The sequence below is a fragment of the Ascaphus truei genome, chromosome 7 (genome assembly GCF_040206685.1).
Source record: "Ascaphus truei isolate aAscTru1 chromosome 7, aAscTru1.hap1, whole genome shotgun sequence".
Taxonomy (NCBI): domain Eukaryota; kingdom Metazoa; phylum Chordata; class Amphibia; order Anura; family Ascaphidae; genus Ascaphus; species Ascaphus truei.
In genome coordinates, this window is record NC_134489.1 from 94,009,426 (window position 1) to 94,031,935 (window position 22,510).

At 39.0% G+C, this 22,510-nt stretch overlaps 1 protein-coding gene across 1 annotated transcript in view; it reads left to right on the forward strand.

Moving 5' to 3' along the window:
* The window catches only part of LRP1B (LDL receptor related protein 1B), a 1,102,312-nt gene that overhangs the window by 764,137 nt on the left and 315,665 nt on the right, over nucleotides 1-22,510 (forward strand). Inside the window, exons 35-37 of the mRNA XM_075610066.1 lie at nucleotides 687-818; nucleotides 21,292-21,426; nucleotides 22,074-22,203. Coding sequence (XP_075466181.1) covers nucleotides 687-818; nucleotides 21,292-21,426; nucleotides 22,074-22,203 — 397 coding nt within the window. The remainder of the gene's footprint in view (nucleotides 1-686; nucleotides 819-21,291; nucleotides 21,427-22,073; nucleotides 22,204-22,510) is intronic.

Sequence of the window (22,510 nt, forward strand, 5' to 3'; positions counted from 1 at the left end):
GGAGGCAACAAATTTTGTATCTGTTATAATTTTTTCCTTAGCCTTTACTTTAAAAAAAGAGAAGGAGCGGCTCAGTGAGTAAAGACACTGACTCTGGCACTGAGTTTGAAGCAGCGTAGCCTGGTTCAATTCCCAGTGTCGGCTCCTTGTGCCCTTGGGCAAGTCACTTTATCTCCCTGTGCCTCAAGCACCAAGATTGTAAGCTCCACAGGGCAGGGACCTGTGACTGCAAAATGTCTCTGTAAAACTAGCAGCGATATACAAGAACTTGTTATTATTATTATTAGTGACATAAACTTACTTGGTTATGAATCTGCATGAAATTTAAAAAAAACATGACACCTGACAGGAATCTGCAACATGTACCAAGTTTGAAAGAAGAAACAAAGTTACTTGCTGCTTTTATAAATGAAGAAAGAGGTACAATTAAGCACACATTCAATCATTCTGCATGAAATTAAATGTTATACAATATTTTTTTTACCACTTAATATCTAGATCAGTGATGGACAACTCCAGTCCTCAAAACCCCTCAACGAGTCAGGTTTTCAGGATATCCCTGCTTCAGCACTGGTGGCTCAAGCCACTAATTGAGCTGGTATATCCTTCAAACCTGACCTGTTGGGGGTTTTGAGAACTGGAGTTGAGCACCCCTGATCTAGATGACCATTCTTTTCTTATTGCAGGTATAGAGTCATTTCTTATGTATTCGGTACATGAAGGCATTAGAGGAATTCCACTTGATCCAAGTGATAGAATGGATGCTTTGATGCCTATATCTGGAACCTCATTTGCAGTTGGAGTAGATTTCCATGCAGGTAAGTTCATGATTCATCCAAACACTTTCTTTAGAAAATGAATGGTATACTTTTTGTGAGTATCTGCGAAGTACATGATTGGGGCAAAGCAGCAATATGGGTTAACGTTACAATATATACAGAATATATATATATATATATATATATATATATATATATATATATATATATATATATATATAATACAAATATTACTTGTGAGCACATTCACATGTCTCGGACAGGTCTGCAACCTTGCTGTTCACCGTTATCACCTAGCATACAGTGCTTCCACTGCAGCACGGGATTCTGGGAAATAACATGCAAATGAGCACAGTGCCACCTTTTGTCGCAAGCACACATTATATGGACACCCTTAAGCCAATGCATGCTGCTTTAAACACAGCTTTTAAACATAGCCTGGGATGAGATGCAAAGCCAGTTAACCCACTCACAGACAGACTGTTTCAACCTTGTGAGTCATCAGTGTGAGGTTGGTTGTACTGACTTTGCTTGTATGAGACATGAGTAGGTCATCACCACACATTATTAAGGTTATGGTGAGTGAAAAGGTGACTAAAACCAACCACCGTATAGCATATAGCATATAAAAATATTACTTGTGAGCATATTCACATGTCTCAGACAAATCTACAACCCTGCTTTTCACTGTTATCACCTAGAATACAGCGTTTCCATGTAATGTGGGCTTGCAACAAAAGGTGGCACTGTTTGCTCATTTGCATGTCATTTCCCAGAATCCCTTCCTGTAGTGGAAGCGCTGTATCGTAGGTGATAATAGTTAAGGGCAGGGTTGCAGACCTGTCTGAAATTTGCACTGTGATTATGGAGGTTGGACCGGGGAAGAGCGCGGGGTATCTGTAACTGTGGAGCTAGGTATATTTGCACCGATAGCACCACCATTAAGATGGCCCTGATTGCAGAGAGGGAATCACTAACTATTGGTCTACATGGAGTATCATATGAAAATGGAAAAGTAGCTAACACTAAAACAAAGTGTGCAAACATGTTGTAATAAAATAGTTTATTATAGTCATATTACAGATGCAGCGGCCGTTATTCAAACGCATCACGCGTTGTATACCTCAGAATACCCATGTCATGACGCATCATTACCGCGTGTTGACTAGTTTTTATCAAGTGCAGAAAATTGCATTTTAGTGTTCTGGTTTTTAATCACCTGCAAATTGACCCAGTACTGTACTGTACACATTACAATTCATTCTTTCCTGCCACGGAAATGCGAAGAATTGCACTCGAAGAAATCGGGATCCATGACATTCAAACAAAGCAACCGCGTGATTGGCCGCGTGGAGTACAGCAGAGCACACGAAAACGGCTCCGTAATATGTTCGAATAACAGCCGCTGCATCTGTATATTAGAAAATGATTGCACATGCAGAAACAAACCATGCAAAAAAAAAGGTGAACAATCTATCAGACCTCAGCTACAGAAAGAGAGTTGAAAGTAATTGTGAAATAGCCATTACAATTATATGTTAGAACCCAAGAGCAGGGTACTTGCTAACCTCACTCCTTCACAGATTTTCAAATTACTTGCGATAGCCCTAGGACCACTGGTGATTTTCTTCAGAAACAAACATGAGCTTGAAAGGATTAACATTGGGGTATCTAGAGGAAAACTTCATACTCCTTCAATTTACACACTTGTTTCTTTGACTGTTATACAACGTTAGTATTTTTCAGACAGGTTGCACTTTCTGATCTTCTGTTTTTCCTATATACTTTCTTACTTCATATTAAATGAATGGGTTTTTCAAGCGTAAATACAGATGTAGCCAACATTATTGCAACCTGTGGCGCGCTGCTGTGGGACATACACACCGTACCAGCAGGAGAAGCATCCATTGTTTTGAGCCCCAAGCGAGAAGTGGATGGGGATATTTAATCATTTCTACTGCAGGAGCATGCCATTGGTTGCTATTGCCTTGGCTACAGCTGTATATTTACTTGTAAACACAAGAAGAAAAGAAACCGTACAATCACAATCAATCAGAAGTCAGCAGAAAATAAAGAATTCCATAATGCTTCACAGTCTTTTGTCCTGTATCAAGGAAAGAAACTTCAGGGCCAAGGTGTAGTGCCCTGAACTCCCAGGAAACAGGAGGACACACAATGCATGAGTTGAAGGAATTCAGAAGAAAATTCTATCATCATTTTAGCTTTAACAAAAGTTTTGAAATAATATAAAATGTTTGTTGTTAGTGTGCTCATTAGCTGGAATACACTTCTAGTTTGTTTGAGAATTCTAATTCAAAATATCAACGTTCCTGTTTTCCAAATTTAGATCTTGATCATAATTAATACCATTATATATGTAACACCTCTTCCACCACTCTAAGAGAGGTCTGGCTGTTTGCGAATGTATTTTGGTGCTGTATTGGCTCACCTGTTGTCTGTCAAGAAGCCTAAGTATCCGTGTTGGTATGGGGAATGGCAAGGAAACTCATCTGGTGCAGCTCCTGCATCCTGTGGGGATCTATTATGGCAGAGAGTGGACCCCACAGGAACCTCTTTCCAGTAAATAGACGGAAACAGGAAACTTTGTACCATTTATTGGCAGGCCAGCAGATTCCATCTCCCACGCAAGAGAGGTACTTTGTCACACCCTACAGATGAACACCTTCCGTTGCAACCTATGGTTGCTTTGTCCTTGACTAGGCCTCCAAAAGGCTTGAGGCCGTTGGGGCTAGTCATCACCATGTCACCCCTTGATGGGGTGAGGTAGAACCACCTCACTTACTATGAATGTGTAAGGGATCGGGGGACACGCGCGTTACAGCGGGTCCCTGTCACCCCGGTTCCCAGTACTGAGTCAAATACACGTCAACTCTTCTCTGTCTTTGACTCTCTACTCAAACCACCCTCACTCGCCTCTTCTTCTTCCATCTGACCTCAGGACTTTGCTGACTATTTTAAGGAAAAGGTGAAATCCTACTATAATCCCTATGGTCACACACATTTTTAACTCCTCCCTCTATTCTGGAACCTTTCCCTCCTCCTTCCACCACGCAATAGTTATACCATTACTCAAAAACAGCAAGCTTGACCCTACCTGTCTTTCTAACTATCAACCTGTCTCCCTCCTGCCTTTGGCCTATAAACTACTTGAAAGTCTTGTATTCTCTCGCTCGCATTTTCTCAACACCTATTTTCTCCTAGACCCTCTACAATCTGTCTTCCGCACTGCTCACTCCACGGAAACAGCCCTCACTAAAATAACTAATGACCTCCATGCTGCCAAAGACAGAGGTCATTAGACTCTGCTCATATTACTCAACCTCTCTGCAGCATTTGACACCATGGACCACCCTCTTCTCCTTCACATTCTCCAAACTTATTCTCACATTTCAGTCCTACCTATCAGGTAGATCCCAACATGTGTCCATCTCGGGCTCTAAATCCAAACCTCTGCATATCACCTGTGGCATCCCGCAAGGCTCTGTTCTGGGGCCCCTACTCTTCTCAGTGTTCATCAATGATCTTCCCGCAGCTTGTAAGTAAGCCTCAATACACATGAATGCAGATGACACAATCCTATATGCACACAGCCATAGCCTCTTTGACCGTCAACACATACTTCAGTCTGAATTTTTGAGACTCAAAAACTGGATTTCCCAAAACAAACTGTTTTTAAACACTGACAAGTCTGTAATAATTTTATTTGGGACCAAGACTACATTTTTAAAGCTTCCAGTGACTGAGCTCCAAATCTGAACCAACGCTAACACCACCCTAACTCCTGTTACTAGTTTTAAATACCTGGGCATATGGTTTGACTCCCACTTAACATTAGGAATGCACATTAATACCCTGACATCCAAAACCTATGCCAAACTAGGTGTACTTTACAGGAAGAAATCCTCCCTAAGCCTGCTGGTCAGAAAGCGTATTGCACAGCAGATGCTAATGCCAATTATCGACTATGGAGACATAGTATATGGCTCGGCACCCCAAACCAATCTTGGCAAACTTGACACCCTCTACAATCAATTTGTCGTTTCGTTCCCCAATGCAACTACAACACACATCACTGCGAAATGCTCAAAGAACTAGATTGGTCATCACTCGAGTCTAGGCGCAAAGTTCACCTTTCCTGTCTTGTCTTCAACTACTTTCTGGGCAAGCTACCCACCTATCTGAACAAGCTCCTCACCCCTACCACATGCAGCACTTATCATCCGAGATCTGACTCCAAAGACTGTTCATGGTCCCAAGGCTCAACAAAGTATCCGGCCTCTCCTCCTTCTCTTACCGTGCACCCCAAAACTGGAACAATCTACCTGAGACTCTCACATCCACCACTAGTTTAAGTTCTTTCAAAACTAAGGCTGTCTCACATTTTATTCTGGTCTGTAACTGTTATAGGCTTATGTAATATACTGTACATCTTCTCTAACTGCATGCAATGTATTGTATATAATGTATACCCTGTTCTTTTATGAAACTGTATTTGTAACCATGTAATATTTATCATATTAACTATGCCCAGGACATACTTGAAAACGAGAGGTAACTCTCAATGTATTACTTCCTGGTAAAACATTTTATAAATAAATAAATAAATAATACTCTTGGTATTCTTAACAAAGCTCTATCCTGGATCTCCTCTTACCTCGCCCATCGTACTTCCAGTGTCTTTTCTGCTAACACCTCCTCCTCATCGATCTCTCTGTGGGGGTACCCCACGGCTCTGTCCTGGGACCTCTTCTCTTTTCTCTGCACACACTCTCTCTAGGTGACCTAATCCCATCTCTTGGGTTTAAATATCACCTCTATGCTGACGACACACAAATTTACTTTTCAGCCCCTGACCTTACACCTGCTGTACAGACCAAAGTTTCTGAATGTCTCTCTGCGGTAACATCCTGGATGGCCCTCCACTGACTTAAACTTAACATGGCAAAAACAGAGCTCCTCATACTTCCTCACAAACCTGGCCCTACTACCTCCTTCCATATTACTGTTGGAAGTACTATCATTCACCCAGTAGCCCAAGCACGCTGCCAAGGGGTCACACTCGACTCCTCTCTCACATTTTCCTCTCACATTCAAAACGTATCTAAAACGGCATTTTCCTATGCAATATTACAAAGATTCACCCTTTCTTCTGTTGCTCGACTGCTAAAACTCTGACTCAGGCCCTCGTTCTCTCCCATCTCGATTACTGTAACCTCCTGCTGTCCAGCCTTCCTGCCTCTCAACTGTCTCCCCTACAATCTATCCTAAACGCTGCTGCCAGAATCACTCTAGTCTTTCCTAGATCTGTCTCAGCGTCTCCCCTGATGAAATCACTCTCCTATCAAATCCCACATCTCGCGCTCAATTCTCCTCCTCACTTTTAAAGCTTTACAATCTTCTGCCCCTCCTTACATCTCAGCCCTAATTTCTCGCTATGCACCATTCCAACTCTTGCGTTCTGCTCAAGGATGTCTTCTCTCTACCCCCTTTGTATCTAATGCCCTCTTCCGCTTTAAACCTTTCTCACTGACTGCCCCACACCTCTGGAATGCCCTTCCCCTCAATACCTGACTAGCACCCTCTCTATCCACCTTTAAGACCCACCTTAAGACACACTTGCTTAAAGAAGCATATGAGTAGCACCGTGGCTAATACTGTACACAAGAGATATAAAGTTTGGCCCTCTGCAGACACACTTACCAGAATGCCGTCCTACTTTTTCTGTACGTTCTTCCTACCTACCAATTAGATTGTAAGCTCTTCGGAGCAGTGACTCCTCTTCCAAAATGTTACTTTTATGTCTGAAGCACTTATTCCCAAGGTCTTTTATTTGTATTATTTGTTATTTATATGATTGTCACGTATATTACTAGTGTGAAGCGCTATGTACATTAATGGCCCTATATAAATAAAGACATACATACATACATACATACATACATACATACTATGGAACAGGCTACATCCTGGAATTTCTAACTATAATTTAGGAAGGAAGCATCTTAGGCTACGCTTATAGTGCCGGCGACGCGACGGCAATGCTGGAAAAATCAAATTGAGATGACTTCCAGCGATTGCGACCAAGCTGTACACAAACAATATTAAAGTCCCCAGCGCTAAAGCACAAACAATATTAAAGTCCCCAAGCTGTCGCACCGTCGGCAATGCGGCAATGCATTTGTTTTGACGCGACGTTGCTGTCGCCATCGCCCGCACTATAAGCGCAGCCTTATATACCTGGGGGGAGGGTTTAGTGACTATGCACCAAAACTGGGCAGGTCTGAGGGTGAAACAGGCATCACCCCCATGGTGCTGGCACCTATAACAACCCCCCTGGCATGATGCTTTCAACGGCCACTAGCCTGCACCTGCACCTGACTCTCATGCTGGCTCATGAGGAAGGATTTAACACTAACACTGCCTGCACTTACCAGGACTTATGTGCCAGGGCCGGGAAACCGATAGCTAGGGGTATATATATATATATATATATATATATATATATATATATATATATATACACATATAGTCAGTTTCCTTCTTGTATATATATTTCCCCAAAAGAATTAAGGACCATATTTAATTTGATATTTTTAACGCTCAATGCTGCTATGAAGTTTTCCAATCAAGTAAATGGACAACTTTTTTCTTTTTTTTACTAATACAGCTATTCATATATAATTATTATATGAAATACTTTTGCCTTTGAATCTTCATTTCATGTTTCTAATGTTAGTGCAACAAGTTTCAGTAGAAAGCTTTTAGTAAATGATTTGATATCTTATTTGGCGCCATTCCTAGAAGTTCAAGGTCTTATGAGAGTATGCAGATTTGTTGGCTTTTAATTGATAAGTGCTGATTCAGGAATTTTAGCTGATCAACAGTATGAATTCTTTTGTATCTAGTCCGTCTTTTGTAACTTTTGTGGCTTGCTATGTTTATTGAAACAGTTGTGTTTTTATGCGAATGATAGTTTTCTTAATGAGAATTAATTTATTGGACAGTTAACATTTAAGATCTTCTTACGTTTCTGCTCAGACTGTACTTAACTGTGTAAGAGTACAGATCATTTTTTATTGTAATTGTTTGTTTGTTCTTTTTTTATTAATGTATTCATTCCTTTTACATTACTGTCCTTATGGCAGAATTTTAAGAGGCGTAATTGGGTCAAATTTGAAATGGGTGCCTGAAGTCAAAATTTGCCCCTGTATTAATATACAGACTGGACCTTGCACATTCATAATATATTTTTGCCCCTTTGGAGTAGTTTTTAGTAACACCATGATCAGTATAAGTTAGCTTTTTCAGATCACACATTCTGAGAAACTTTGTTTTAACTTCCGGCTTGATGGAAATGCAGCAGTCTGCTTCTTTAAAATCGGAGAAGACAGGCCTTTATGAAGATTACATATTAAACCTTAATCATGCATTCTGATGGATTCATTGAGTCTACTTCAAGATTTGTAATGTGTCTCATCTGTTCATTTTTTCGTATTTGTCTGGTTGCCTGAGCAACACTCTTTTCCTTCTCCTTACAGGAGATTCCTGTAGTGAAAACAGCACACATATAACTTACACATATACCCAGATAACCAAAAATAACTGAATCATCAAAGATACTTTAGCACTGAAAATTGGATTTCTTTTTTGGCTTTAAAATACATGTTTAAGGCTTATTGACAATCCATCCATGCTGATGTACCGGATACCATGCAGAGTGTGTAATAGGTTTCTTAGACCGGAGGAGTGAATTATAGCAAATTTTTATTTGGAAGAAAGCAACAAATGGATGGGTAAATTATGCCTTTACAGGCTAACTGTGGTATGGAAAGGCCAACTTTCAACAGCACTCAGGTAATTTTTGAGAGCAGTGGCGTAGCTAGACGTTTTTTTCTCCCTCTCCCTGATCCTCTCTCTCTTCATCCCTCCCCTCTCTCCCCATTCCTGCTGATCATCCTCCCTCATCATCTCTCCTGCTCCTCATTATTATCTCTCCCTCTCCTCCTCATCATCATCATCTCTCCCCCTCTTCCTCATTATCTCTACCCCTCCACCTACTCTTCATCATCATCATCATCATCATCATCATCATCATCATCATCCTCATCCTCATCCTCATCCTCATCCTCATCCTCCTCATCCTCATCATCATAATCTCTCTCCCTCCACCTTCTTTTCATCTCTCCCCTTCCTCCTCCTCCTTCTCATCATCTTTCACCTCCTCCTCATCATCTCTCGTCCTCATCATCTCTCCCCCTCCTCATCCTCACCACCATGTCTCCTCCTCCTCCTCCTCATCAGCTCTCCCCCTCATCACCAGCAGCTCTCATCATCATCATCATCATCATCATCATCATCATCATCATCATCATCATCATCATCATCATCATCATCATCATCATCATCATCATCATCATCATCATCAGATCTCCCCCTCATCATCATCAGATCTCCCCCTCATCATCATCAGATATCCCCCTCATCATCATCAGATATCCCCCTCATCATCATCAGATCTCCCCCTTATCCCCATCAGATCTCCCCCTCATCAACATCAGCTCTCCTCCAAGTTTACCTGTATTAGAGACAGGCGGTGGAAAATAGTATTCGGTGGCGGCGGGCCTCCGGTGTTAAACAGAAGCCGATAGAGGAATCAGCAGTTGTTACACAGGCACAGCAGGACGGCATGATTGAGAGCATTCTTCCCTGCAACACTTGTGTGCTTTTCAAAATGATCAAAAACATAATTTTAGCCATTTTCAGAAATGACTTTCTTGTGTTTCTAACTCATCTTTAGTATTTAAATAGATAATCCTATGCTTGAATTGGCATACAATGTAAGTAAGAGTTTGCTACATGTGCACCAAGTTGTTAGCCAGAAAGGTTTACACCACTTGTAATGAAATGCATTTTTTTATAGAATCAAAAATAGATGCACATCATTTGATACATCTCATTATGGTCTGTGTGTTATGTATTATAACTCCTCCCTATCTCCTTCTGTTAAGACACTCCCTAAATCACAAGCTCCTGCACATGGAGCAAAATGGGGGAATAAGGGCCTTGATTCATTGAAAAAAAGAAAACGTATAAATTTTGCTTCAAATTTTCCTTAAAGGAGCGTTACCTCCCAGAATAAAAAAAAATCATATATGAAGATGGGTATCTGGAGCTGAACCCCATTGATTTAAGCTCAGGGAAACCCCTACTTACCAAGCTACATACCTGAGAAGGTGCCCCTGGTAGTCACTCCAGCTGGGCATCTAATATGATGGTTTAAAGCTCCTGTGGACCAATGGGAAGCCACAACGTCATCCCTTGTGGCATCCTAGTGGCCAGTGTGATGCAGAAGCTTCTGAAATCATCATGGTTCTGCTCTGGAGACCCCCTGCTTCCATCCTAGGGGAAAATACATTTATTAAGGCTCAAGTCCTTTAAAGCAGATGTCCCTGTTTTTTTTATGCTACCAGAATGAGGGGGTCTGTCAGAGCTGATCCATGGTCCTCTGACCACGATGGATCCCAAGATATTTTAGTTTTTATTTGTGTCAGAGTGTAACATATAAAAAAATGCCCAACAGGTCACCAATAGAAAGTAGAGATGTCATCTCCCAATTTCTATTGGCTTTAGAGCAAGCCAATATTATGATTAGAGGGGTGAATTTTCTGCCTAAATCCAAATCCGACGCGGATTGTCCAGTTCCTTTTAGCCATGAATTTTCACAGATTAGTCTTAAAAAGGCAGATTCAGTTTTTTTTTTGCTGTCAGAGAATTTGAATGTAATGTAGTTTTTTTGTGGTGGAGGTGTCTGCATGCGTGTCCCCTGTAAGCAGGGCTGTAGTTCCTTCCCCTTGATGATGTACAGTAAATGTGGCTGTACATCATGAGAGGGAGGGTATACAGCCATATATATCATTGTTCCCACAAATGTCAATTGGGGGGCAAGGTTTGTGATTCTTTACAGCTCTGGCCATGAGTTTGAAACCATGGCAATAAAAATACACTTGGAATAAATATGTGACATCTTTGTTAACTATAGTTTCAGAAAATCACATGAGGCATTAAGTCTCGGTGACACACCACTGAAATATTGACATTCGGTAATATAGAAAGGAACATTTCATATTGAATAAAAATAATTGCAGCTAGTCTAACTAATATCTTTAACATTATTTTATGACTGGTAATATATTACAATGCAAAAAAATGTAAAGAGGCTACTGTATCAGCCAAAATGTTGAATGGCCTACAATTCCTATTATGTATACATTTTATTGCTCTTTCCTAAAAAAAAAAAAAAAATTGAACAATGAATAGATTGAGATAAATATGGAAACTATTTTTTCATTATTGATAATTCACAATATAGACAAAGATGTGTCCATATCTACTCTCACAATATATATTTTTAGACATATCGGGTAGTTTTTTTTTTTAAACAGGGCCTTTGTAACGTACTCTATGCTTAAAGAAATATAAGCTGATTAGATAAGAAATTAAGGACGACTGATTCAGGCCTCTTGAATTTAGGTGGTCTGGGAAGGTCCCTGGCCCAAGCACCCTGGACTTCCGCTGTTCGGTTTAATCCAAACCGCAAGCCCAAATCTATGTGCAAAAGCCAGAATGAAGCTCGTTTTGAAATCCCGCTCACATTGAATTTTGCCATTTTCTGCCTCCCTTCCCCTGCTTCCATTTTGCATCTGCGGAGGAAGAGAGAGGGAGGGAGGAAGAGAGGGATGCTGGTTGAAGCCTGTACCATGCAGTGACTTGGGGCATACAGTAGTATAGCATTGCATGAAGCCCGATCATCAAGGAAAAAATTGAATATTAGATAGAGCATATTAGGAGTACCGATCTGGGTCTATTTAGTTTCGTTGTTGGTGTGAGGAAAGTGCTGATGGACAGAGCCCACTTGCAGCTCCCCCATGCCCACAGGCCCAGTAATGCTGGCTGCCCTGAAGAGATTAACGCAGAGGGGGTTCCTCCTTCTTAATGGGACTCCCGCTGAGTTAATCCTACCGGAACGACACGTCTAGATAGACAGAGATATCTTCTACATTCTTTTAGGTTTTACAGTTATTGTTTTAGTTTCCAACTTGTTTTTTTTAATATAAAATGTATGCATACTTTATTTTATATTACGTTTGAACATTTTCCTTCTAATTTTGAGTAATGTTAATATTTTGTCATGATATCAAGCTTATGCAATAATTTTACCAAAGGATATTCTTTAAAAAAAAGTATCGTTTGGGTAGTTATTGGAATGTAAGAATCTCATGAGCTCACAGAAGCAGTTGAAGTTCAGAGTTTTGCTAGTATATTTACTGCGATTCATTGGTGCCTTATCACACTGAACTGTACTGTAAGCGTTAATCATAATTACATAAGTGTATTTTTAAGCATTTAATATTTATATGCACGTTTAGTTATTTGAATTAAGAAACAACCTTTTTTTCCGATATTTTAGTATTTCATAGCTGTTTTTCACATTGTAGCTTTCTAGAGATTTCTAAAAAAAATAAAAAAATCTTCACTCGCTTGTGGACTGTAAAAGATCTGTCCATCACCAAGCTAATTATTGCCAATGTTTTGTTGTTGTTGGAGCTCACATGGAACAGTGGCAGGAAGAAGAAGATTTGGTGCCAGGCAGATCCTTTCCTTTTGTGCTTCTCTCCTCTGTAAGCAAATCATATTGATGTGATTTATAAGGTGAAGTTTGACAGGAAAAACTGAAATCTGATTCATTATAAGAGCTTGGATTATAAGTGTAATACATTTTAGGTTCCAAAATAATAAATGCTCTTTTTTTGGTTCTCCAACTCTCTCTGCTTACATTGATCAGGATGCAGGCTTTCACTAGTTATTATTGTTTAGAAAGGCAAAGCAGGCACATCGCCAATGACAGAATATACCTTTTCACAGAGTTAAATCTCTTAGCTTGTTATCTGTGAAGAAAATGAAATAATTCTAACGTTTTGAAGTGAAACTGAGAAAAATGTCTCCACTGTCAACTACTGATCTTAGTAACAAGATTGAGCATAAAGATATTTGTTTCCTCATATAAATCTTTGTAACTGCACCACCTTACATGCAATAACAGGTTTGTCAATTTATTCATTTGTACATTAATGACATGCTCCCTTAAGACTACGGACTTAACTGAGCTGTACTATCTATTAACAAGTGATTGTGGCTACAGATGTTATCTTCTCGCCATGCTGGCTTATATTGAGAAGTATTGTGGTATTATGATAACATTTGCTGCTGGGTTCCTGAATTAGGATAAATCTGCCATACATGGCGCGTTCATAGTTCATAGTAAGTTGTTTGTTTATGATTAATGCTAAGCAAACAATCTTTGTAATGCAAACACACAACATTAATTTAGTTTCAATGAGACTGAATTTGTGGTGTTAGCTCGGGCCAAATCAAATGTCTAAGGACTAAGGATCCATGTAAATGCACAACATAAATCAACAGTGTCAGCTGCAGATGAGTTACCTTTATGAAAATAATTATAATTGTAATGCCTACAATGTAGCTCTCAGCATATTGCAGCAATGGTTTGCATTCACATTCAGGCACTATGTGACTTTTGATACTACCCCATCATAATTATAAATTATAAAGAGATCAGGGGAGGCCAGAGGTAATATTCTGCATAGACATTTTCTAGATGGTGATTGCCCTCCACTGACCCTGTCTGCTCTTTGCATGTTGCTTAGACTAAATATGGATGTTCATAGTCACAGTGCTTCCCTGTACTTTCTTCTTGCACTTTTATCTGTGTTTCAGCCTTTCTAAAGTCATAATAGGTGTACAGTGCATTAGTAGTGCAGTAGTAATAATACTTTTTTGTTGATATACTAGGCACCCCCTTTGACGTCAATGGGGCTTCCGTGTCAGATCGCACAGATCGGCGATCTCTGGGCTTATACAATATAGAGAAAGTTTTGAAAATTCTCCCATGTTGATATGAGATTAGACACTGTTTTCCCCGTGCATCTGTCAGCAGGAGTACGCCCAAAGCTCCTCAATTACATCTTGTCTCACAAACCCAAAAGAAACAGAAGAAAACCGCTCACCAAGGATCAGTATGTTAAAAATGTATTATTTTAACAATAAAACAATTATGAACATGATGCAAAATAGACACAACAACAAACAACAATCAACTGTATAATCAACCCGGCTCTAAACGTGAACCCTCTGATGAAGCACAGACGTGCAAAACGCATAACGCTCATGTGAGATTGCGTAGCCCGTCTATACCAGAGAAATTGCAAGCCGCGTTGATTTCGGGACAGTTTCACATCTTGCTGGCGTTAATTGTGTTGCAGACTGCCCCATCTGCTCATCCCGTCGGCCATCTAGCCCACGTTTCCTGTGCTGCGTTCACCACATTTTTTAACGATGTTGTAAATTCAATGCGTTTATACAATTGATTGTCGTTTGTTGTTTTTATTGTGTCTATTTTGCCCCATGTTCATGATCGATTTATTGTTGAAATAATATATTCTTAACATACTGATACTCGGTGCACTGTTTGCTTCTGTTTCTTATAGAATATACCCTGTTGTCTGTATTCATTAAACATGCAATGGATATAGCTCACTGATAAAGTAGTCTGATATAATTGTATTATATACGAAATGCTAAACATTTGTAAAGAATTTTATTTTTGTAGGTACCCAAAACCCATTTTAGTATTTGTTATTTTTTTATTTATTAATTCCTAAAGGGGTGTGGGTCAATCAAATGATGAAATGCCACATTAAACAAGAGGAAAAGAAGTGGGTGGATAGTTAGCATTAGTTGTAGAAGGAAGTCATTGTGTTGTGGAATATTCTTGACCACTATAGATGGACAAATTGGATGCACATGCAATCTGACAGAACTGCACATGATAATCCACCCCTAATAGTTTACAGATAAAGAGAATGTTAGAGAAAATGGAATTATTGGTTATTAAGGACACAAAACAGCAGAATATAAGATAAATGTTTGGATCTTACAAAGCATCAGTTAAGTGCACATGTGAATGCTGTAAATACTTAATTCAGTGCAGTATTGTGGGGATTAAATGTCATCATGGTTCTCTATTTGATCCCAAAGTAGAATTGCACATACTGTAGAACGTTTCACAGGGAAAGCACTCTTCAAGATCAACTGTAAAATGTAGGAGCTATGCTGTCCGGTGTCACAATATCCAGAAGTACCAATCAATAGGTATAAATAGCTATTCTTCCTTTACAAGATTCAAACTCCTATTGCTCTGCTCTTCCTTTGAAGGTCAAACAAGGCTTAGCAAGAGATAGCCCCAGGGTTCCTGGATTTTTACTCTTAAATAAAGTAGTTTGCAAAAGCAATATAATGTAACATGGTCTAGCACCCTTGAAATTCTGTGGATTTTCTGACTCTAGTATGTGTAGAGAAGGAACAGTCAATGCATAGAAGATATACAATGACTCATTTCATGTCAGCCATTAAAAATGCAGTCAACAATATTATGTCATGTTATATAAAATGAGAGTTTTAATAATTCACCATTTTATTTGAGAAAGTGAGAACAATAATCGCACAAGAATAATACTCGATTTATAATAAGGACAAGTTTTCCCTTATAACGTCCCTGAAGATGCCTCATTATAAGGCATACAGAAAGCGTACCATTTTGATGCATTGCATTATTTTTTATCTAAGCTGCATCATATGTTGCTCGCTTGTCAAAAAGTTTTGTGCATCTGGTAAAGATTGTTAACCAAATGATGTTAATGATACCTCTGACTTGGCAGACCAGGCACAGAGACACAGATCATCAAGTATATTTTATAATGATGAGACGGTTTTAGTAAGTCATGTTGGGAAAATGTCAACATTCAAACATTTTGCTCTCTTCCTCACTTTTCAGCTATTGTACATGACAACCTTTATTATCCTGAGACTAACATTTACAGATGATGATTTTGTGATTTTTTTGTAAATATATTATTTTTCTTTGATCAACTAAACAGCTACTTGAAGCAATATGCAGCAATAACATTTTACTGTAGGACCATGGAAATATGTTAAACATATGACATTTATTGGTTGTTAAATAAGAAGAGGATGGAATATTATTCAAACAAATAACTGCGCAGTTACCTGTAAAAAGTTCTAAAGTCAAAGATAACATGGAATATATGGACAGACACTTTGGTCTACAAATTGGTCCAGTGAAATTGTTAAGTATACGGAAGCTGCCAATGCACCAAAGTAAATAAAAAGGACAACCTCTAGTCTAGTGTGTACAAGAATATGTATTAAAACATGTATTGCGGAAAGTGTACCAGCAGGTACACAAAGAATAAATCCCAATCGTGATGCACTTCACCAAACAATAGTATTGTAGAGGAATATTAGTAGATAGTAAAACGTAGGTTTTATTTCTCAAGTTTCAAATGTAGGCATACTACCAAAATACAGAGAAAAATCGCGAAAACACACACAAACAAACAATAGTGCTCCAACAGTGAAACTAAAAAGGTGTTCACCCCAGGGGTTAATAAGAACTGAGCAGATGCGCTGGTTGTGATAACCTAGTCAAGAGCATGGAGCCTTTCAAATTGAATATGAGCAAAATGAGCCAATCAATGAGGCTCAGTAAGGAAAATATATCAATATTCTTAAGTATAGTTATAGATTGCAGCAATGTGTATACATATACAGAGGGAGCAAAAAAAACAATTCAAGGTGTTTGTTTGAGAATTATTGTAAAGCCTATTGATGTAAGCTTAGTACTAGGTGTAAATCTCCCCGTTAATTCTGAAACATGTATTGTAACAAATATATCTTACAATAAGGCTAACCAGTTTCTCGATTCTTGATAAAGGGCTCCACTTTTTGCCCGAAATGTCGAGTTTCTGAAGTGGCAGCCTTTATAATTTTTCTTTAACTGATAAGGCATTTTCTCTATACAATTTGTGCTCCTTTTGTTGCTGTTTATTCGTACCCCTTAGGCTACGGCCCCGTTCCCTCAGTCAGCGCGCCCGCACTGCATGCAGGCAGCGCGCTGAGAGGCACAGACCGCTATCTGCGGTCTGTAGGGAGTGGGAGTGGCGGCCGTGGTTTGAGCGGAGGGGGTGTGGTTTGAGTGGGGGACGTGGTTTGAGTGGAGGGACCCGCTACTCCCCCCCTCCCTCAATGGGCTCGGTCTCCCGGGCTGCAGGAGGGAGCTGCTGCGGACTGCTGGAAGGTAAGCAGCTTCCTCTCCCTCCCCCTTTTCCCCCACAAATGCCCTCCTCACACACGCTGATACACATGCTGATACGCTGATACACACACACTGATACACAAACACACACACCACCCCCTACCTTGTGGAGGAAGCTCTCTGACAGCTCCCGCTCCCGCCCCCGCCGCTGATAGGCTCATCAGCGCACCACGTGATGCGTCACCGCTCGGGATCACAATTTTCTTGCATCCCCTGGCGACTGACGCGTCACAGCGCGTTGTGAGCCGTGCAGCGAGGGGGGACTGGGACCAGCTCAAGAAGGATACCCCTGCTGGTGAGGTACACGCACACGGCCGCACGCGCTGCCGGACGCAGCGGGACCAAAGCCTTACCATTACTGATGCTATGTCTTTTGATTATGCCTAGGACTTTAGTCCTATTGTAAGGGATATTTGTTGCAATTCATATTTTTACACAAACTACGTGTCCTTTTTATTTACTTTGGTACATTAACTCCTTCTGTATAGTTAATGTATATTTTTAGATCGTGAGAGGCTAACTTTTGAGCCATTTTCACCCCATATACTTGACCTTTATTTCAAACAGTTTTCCCTTTTTTACTCCAAATGGGACAGTTGTGGGGATTACATGGTATTTTTTCTAGTAATATTGTTAAGCAGAGCCCTGCTGCAAAAATTAGTTAAAATTAAAATCTGGAATTAACGGCATATTTTCAGGACCGTGTGCAAGTTGAACAAATATACTTTATTTGTATTCTTTACAAGACATTTGCACAAAGTTTGGAGACAGTTCGCTGGTTTACTACCTCCATGGCTTTTTTTCAACAAAGTGCTACATTACAATGATACTGCACAGTGATCTTTAAATGAACCCACCTCCAGAGTAATGTGTATCATTTACACATCCAGCAAGATCATCTGTTATTTGGATAGATGAGGTGATTCTGACCTAGATCTACCGAATGATAATGACTGTGTCGACAGGACAAATTGTCTCCCTAATTAATGACACTTCATAATGTTTCAGCATTAACTCCTGGAAAATCTGTTAGTGCATGCATGTTTTTGTGTTATTGTAAACATGTCACAACATTATTCATTACTAATAAGACACGTTAATGCCATTTGTTTCAATTAATATTTAGCACAATATCAACTTTGAGAAATATCAATATTTTGCAAGAGGAAAAGAGCGTAAACGACGGACGCTGTAATTATTATTGTTTATTTGAGCATCACAGATTTCAGGAAACACAGCTAGTTCTGTATATTTATTGAAAGAGAAGATGCTGTGATGCATTGTAACCATATGCAGCACTGAATGTAACCTTTAATAAGCATTTAAAATAAATGTAGCTATTACATGCCTGGAGTACTATCACATGCTAGATTGGCTGCCAGAGAGAAGGAAACACTTTAAAATAACACCATATACAATGTTTATTCCATACAATTCTACACACATTTATTTTTCTTTAAATCGACAACACTATTCCACCACACAGTGCAAAAACGGCAGATATTGTGATTCGTGGCATGGACATGTACGCTTGGGTAATGTGTATAGATGTAGTCAAATGAACATTGCCTGCTGCCAGAAAATGCTGCGGGATATTGACAGTGGCATTCCCTGGCAGTGTAGTGAACATTTGGGTACAATTCCAAAGTGCGGAGAAACAGTTTCGGGCGAGGAGAATCCTGCTTGTGCAGCCAACACAACATAGACAAAGAATTTCTTCAAAGTGCAGGTCTCCTCTAAGACAGAAATACTAAAGTAGAGATCTACTCGCAAGTTCATAATGAAGTTCTCCATTTAATGTGACAGCAAAAACAGAGAAAAGACAACATTTCCGTTCCCTTGTGGACCTTTCATCAGGTGGATGATAGGTCCATATTGGACCTGAAACATGGTTTTTCCACTGTTCTGGACTGTTACATCAAATGAAGAACTTAATTATGAACTTGTGAGTGGAGCTCTACTTAGTATCTTTGTCTTAGAAGAGACCTGCACTTTGAAGAAATTGTTTGTGAACATTTGAGTGTCACCTGTAAGTTAAAATATAGCTGCTATGTCTGCCCATGGCTATCACCTTCAGCCATGGAAATATTGTGTTGGCCTGAGCTTGAATAAGTTTGTCTTGGAAGACATGACCTGAAAGACATGCTGAGTTAAGAATGATGTAGGCTGTAATTTTGTTCCCAGAGTCCGATTATACTGTACCGGCAGTGAACGAGTAACCTAGAAAGAAAATACATTAGACTGAGATGGAGGAAGATTTCAAAAGATACATTTACTTAGCAATTTTGATACAATACCCAGAATTACAGGCTTAAGTCTTCCAAATATACATATAGCATCTAAGAGACTTGAAGAATCTGTGTGATATGTACAATAAATGGGCATTTATTTATTTTCTGTCTTTACTGAACCAATGATGATGGTTAGCATTAAACTCATTGTGTGCTTCATTTTTAGTGTTACCAGCTCCAGAGTGCAAAACCAGCAACCAAGCTTTGGCTTAGAGTTCAAAATAATGAAAAAGCTGTCCATTGGAGGGATTCTTTTTTCCCCTTTTCATTACCGAATCTGATGCCTAAATTATATAATCAGTACAATGGAGCAATCTGAAGGTGTAGGAAACGAAAGTGACAAGCTTACTTTTCTTATTTGCATGTTCATCTCAGGAATTAATGGGAATACGTACAGGTGTTGCCAACACTATTGCAACCTGTGGCATGTTGCAGTGGTACTTACACAACGCACCAGCAGGAGAAGCTTTGCAATAACGTCAGCCACATCTGTATCAAAAATAGAGCTATTTGGGACAAACATGGAGCATTTGTGTTAGTTTGTGAGCATTGACATATGTATGAATCTTTCAAATCTTGCTTCTTGCATTTGGCACAGATATCTTTTGAGCAGAGATTAATGCCACCTAATCCGGTTGGATTTATTTGGCGCCAAATCAGAGGGAAAGCTGCACCAGTTGTAGGTGCAACTTTGATACATAATATAATATGGCCCTGACGCTCTCCTTCCTTAACTCCTTCAATAACCACATTTGGTTAAAATGCCTGGGCGGTCAAATTAGTGTGAAAAATTGACCATTGATACACACTGAGTTTAAAAAACTTAATTTTCGCCAGTTTTAGAGCAATGCTCTAGTTTTCTACGCTTGACACATTAACCCCGATGTCTGTTATTTTAGAAATTGCAACATACAGAATCCATGCAGAACGATACTTGCAGAATCCATGAGAGACAAAATATACTGTGTATGCATTCTGTTTTTTATTGTAATATGTCTTAAAATCATTCTCAAAGCAGACTCGTTTTGTGTATGCTGTAAATTAGCAGATATCACAACCTCGTGATACCCCCGATGCAGTTGTAGTACTTTAGAATTTTAGAAGTGATAGCGCAATGGATGGTTAATAAACCGGTGAAACCTTTAAGAAGGTGAAATCCGTATGATTGTTAAGCACCAAAATTTGGTTTTGCCACAGAGATGTCTTGGGAAATGAGTTTATCTAAACAGATCTGCTGATTAAATTATATAAATGATAACAGTCCATATAGCATCCACCCATAACCCACTCATAAGTGAGATATCTGAACATTTGGAAAAGGGTATGCTTTTTTTTAATTTTGTTTTCCAGCTTTGGATCTGGCTCAAACGGTTCCATGTGTCACCATGAAGAGCATGTGTCATGAAAAAAAAGTCCTCGATAGTCAATGGCAATCAAAGATTATTACAGAGCTAATTCGTCAAAGGTTCAGAACATTATTTTAAATTGAGACATGAATACTATGAAAGAAAAAGCTAATCGATATTATATCCTATCCTCACAGGAGTTGAGCAAACAATCAATCAATCTATCCCATACATTATTTAAGTTATGGTGGGTGAAAAAGGCAACAAAAAACCTCCACAATTTGCATATCATATCCCAAAATCCCTTGCTGCAGTGGAAGCACTGTATGCTAGTTGATAATGGTGAAAGGCAGGGTTGCAGATCTGTCTACGACATGTGAATGTGCTCACAAGTGATATATATATATATAGATATATATACACTTATTCCTATGTATGTATATTTAAACCAATTTCAGCTTTTTGTTTAGTCTCTTATTGCTAGGATGGATTACACCATGTTGAATTGAGTGCATATTTAGTTGTGAAATAAATGATTCAATGTAATTGGAATCTGATCACATTTTGTGCCACCTTACATATTGTTTTGTATTTATGTACAGGAAATGACACTATCTACTGGACTGACATGGGATTCAACAAAATCAGTCGCTGTAGAAGAGACCAAACCTGGAAAGAAGATATTATTACAAATGGCTTGGGGAGGGTGGAAGGAATAGCAATTGACTGGATTGCCGGTAGCTGCGTTGTGTACTTGTTGTTGTTGATCTTGTTCAAAAGTGTTTTAATATTGAAGATACTATGATCTTTAAAATGTTTTCGTTTTTCTTTTATTTACCAATAATGACATATTTGTGCATCTGGGCACAAGGGTGCACAAAATCAATTGTGCTGCGAGAGTTGTTCTTTCTGACATGTAGGGCTTCAAGATATGTTTTAATGTTGAGGATGATTAAGTAGTAATAACTGAGTATTTTGCTTCAGAGAGTTATTCAAGCAGAAATAAATCTTAGGAGTTACAGTATATGAATGAAGATAGTTTAGTTTGTTTTTTAAAAATATGGTATGCACCTTTATTCTGTCGATCGGAAGGGTGTTACTCTTTACAGACTGACTTTTTGTCAACAAATGCTATTCTTCACACTACAATTGTCACTCTGATCTGATATCTGTAAGAAGATATCAATTAGGTGTTTAATGTCATTCAATATTTTTTTTTATATATAGATAGCTTCACCAAAAGTAAAATGGTATTGTACATATCCTGTCTTTGCAATAAGTGTTTTTTTTTTCTTATCAATGTAAACTTGATCAAATCATTTTGAAAAAACTGTGTGTAATGTCAATCTACATCTTAAGAGTATATTTCTGCTTTTTGATGCAGGCAACATATATTGGGCAGATCATGGTTTCAATTTGATTGAAGTAGCAAGACTGAACGGCTCATTCAGATATGTAGTTATATCGCAAGGTGTGGACCAGCCCAGGGCAATTGCAATACATCCTGAAAAAGGGTAATTTCAATTCAATATTATTGATGTTCATTGATTAGCCTTGTATCATATTCTCTGGTTTTCAAAGTGACTTCAAATGAACTGCAAAACAACGACTTTGTTACAAAAATTTGACGCGCCATACTTTATATATGTAATGGTGGCTGAAAAAGGCAACAAAAAAACTCCGCCATATATCATATAGCAAATAAAAAGATCACTTGTGAGCACATTCACATGTCTTAGACAGGTCTGCAACCCTGCCTTTCACCATTATCACCTAGCATACAGTGCTTCCGCTGCACCAATGGATTCTGGTAAATGACAT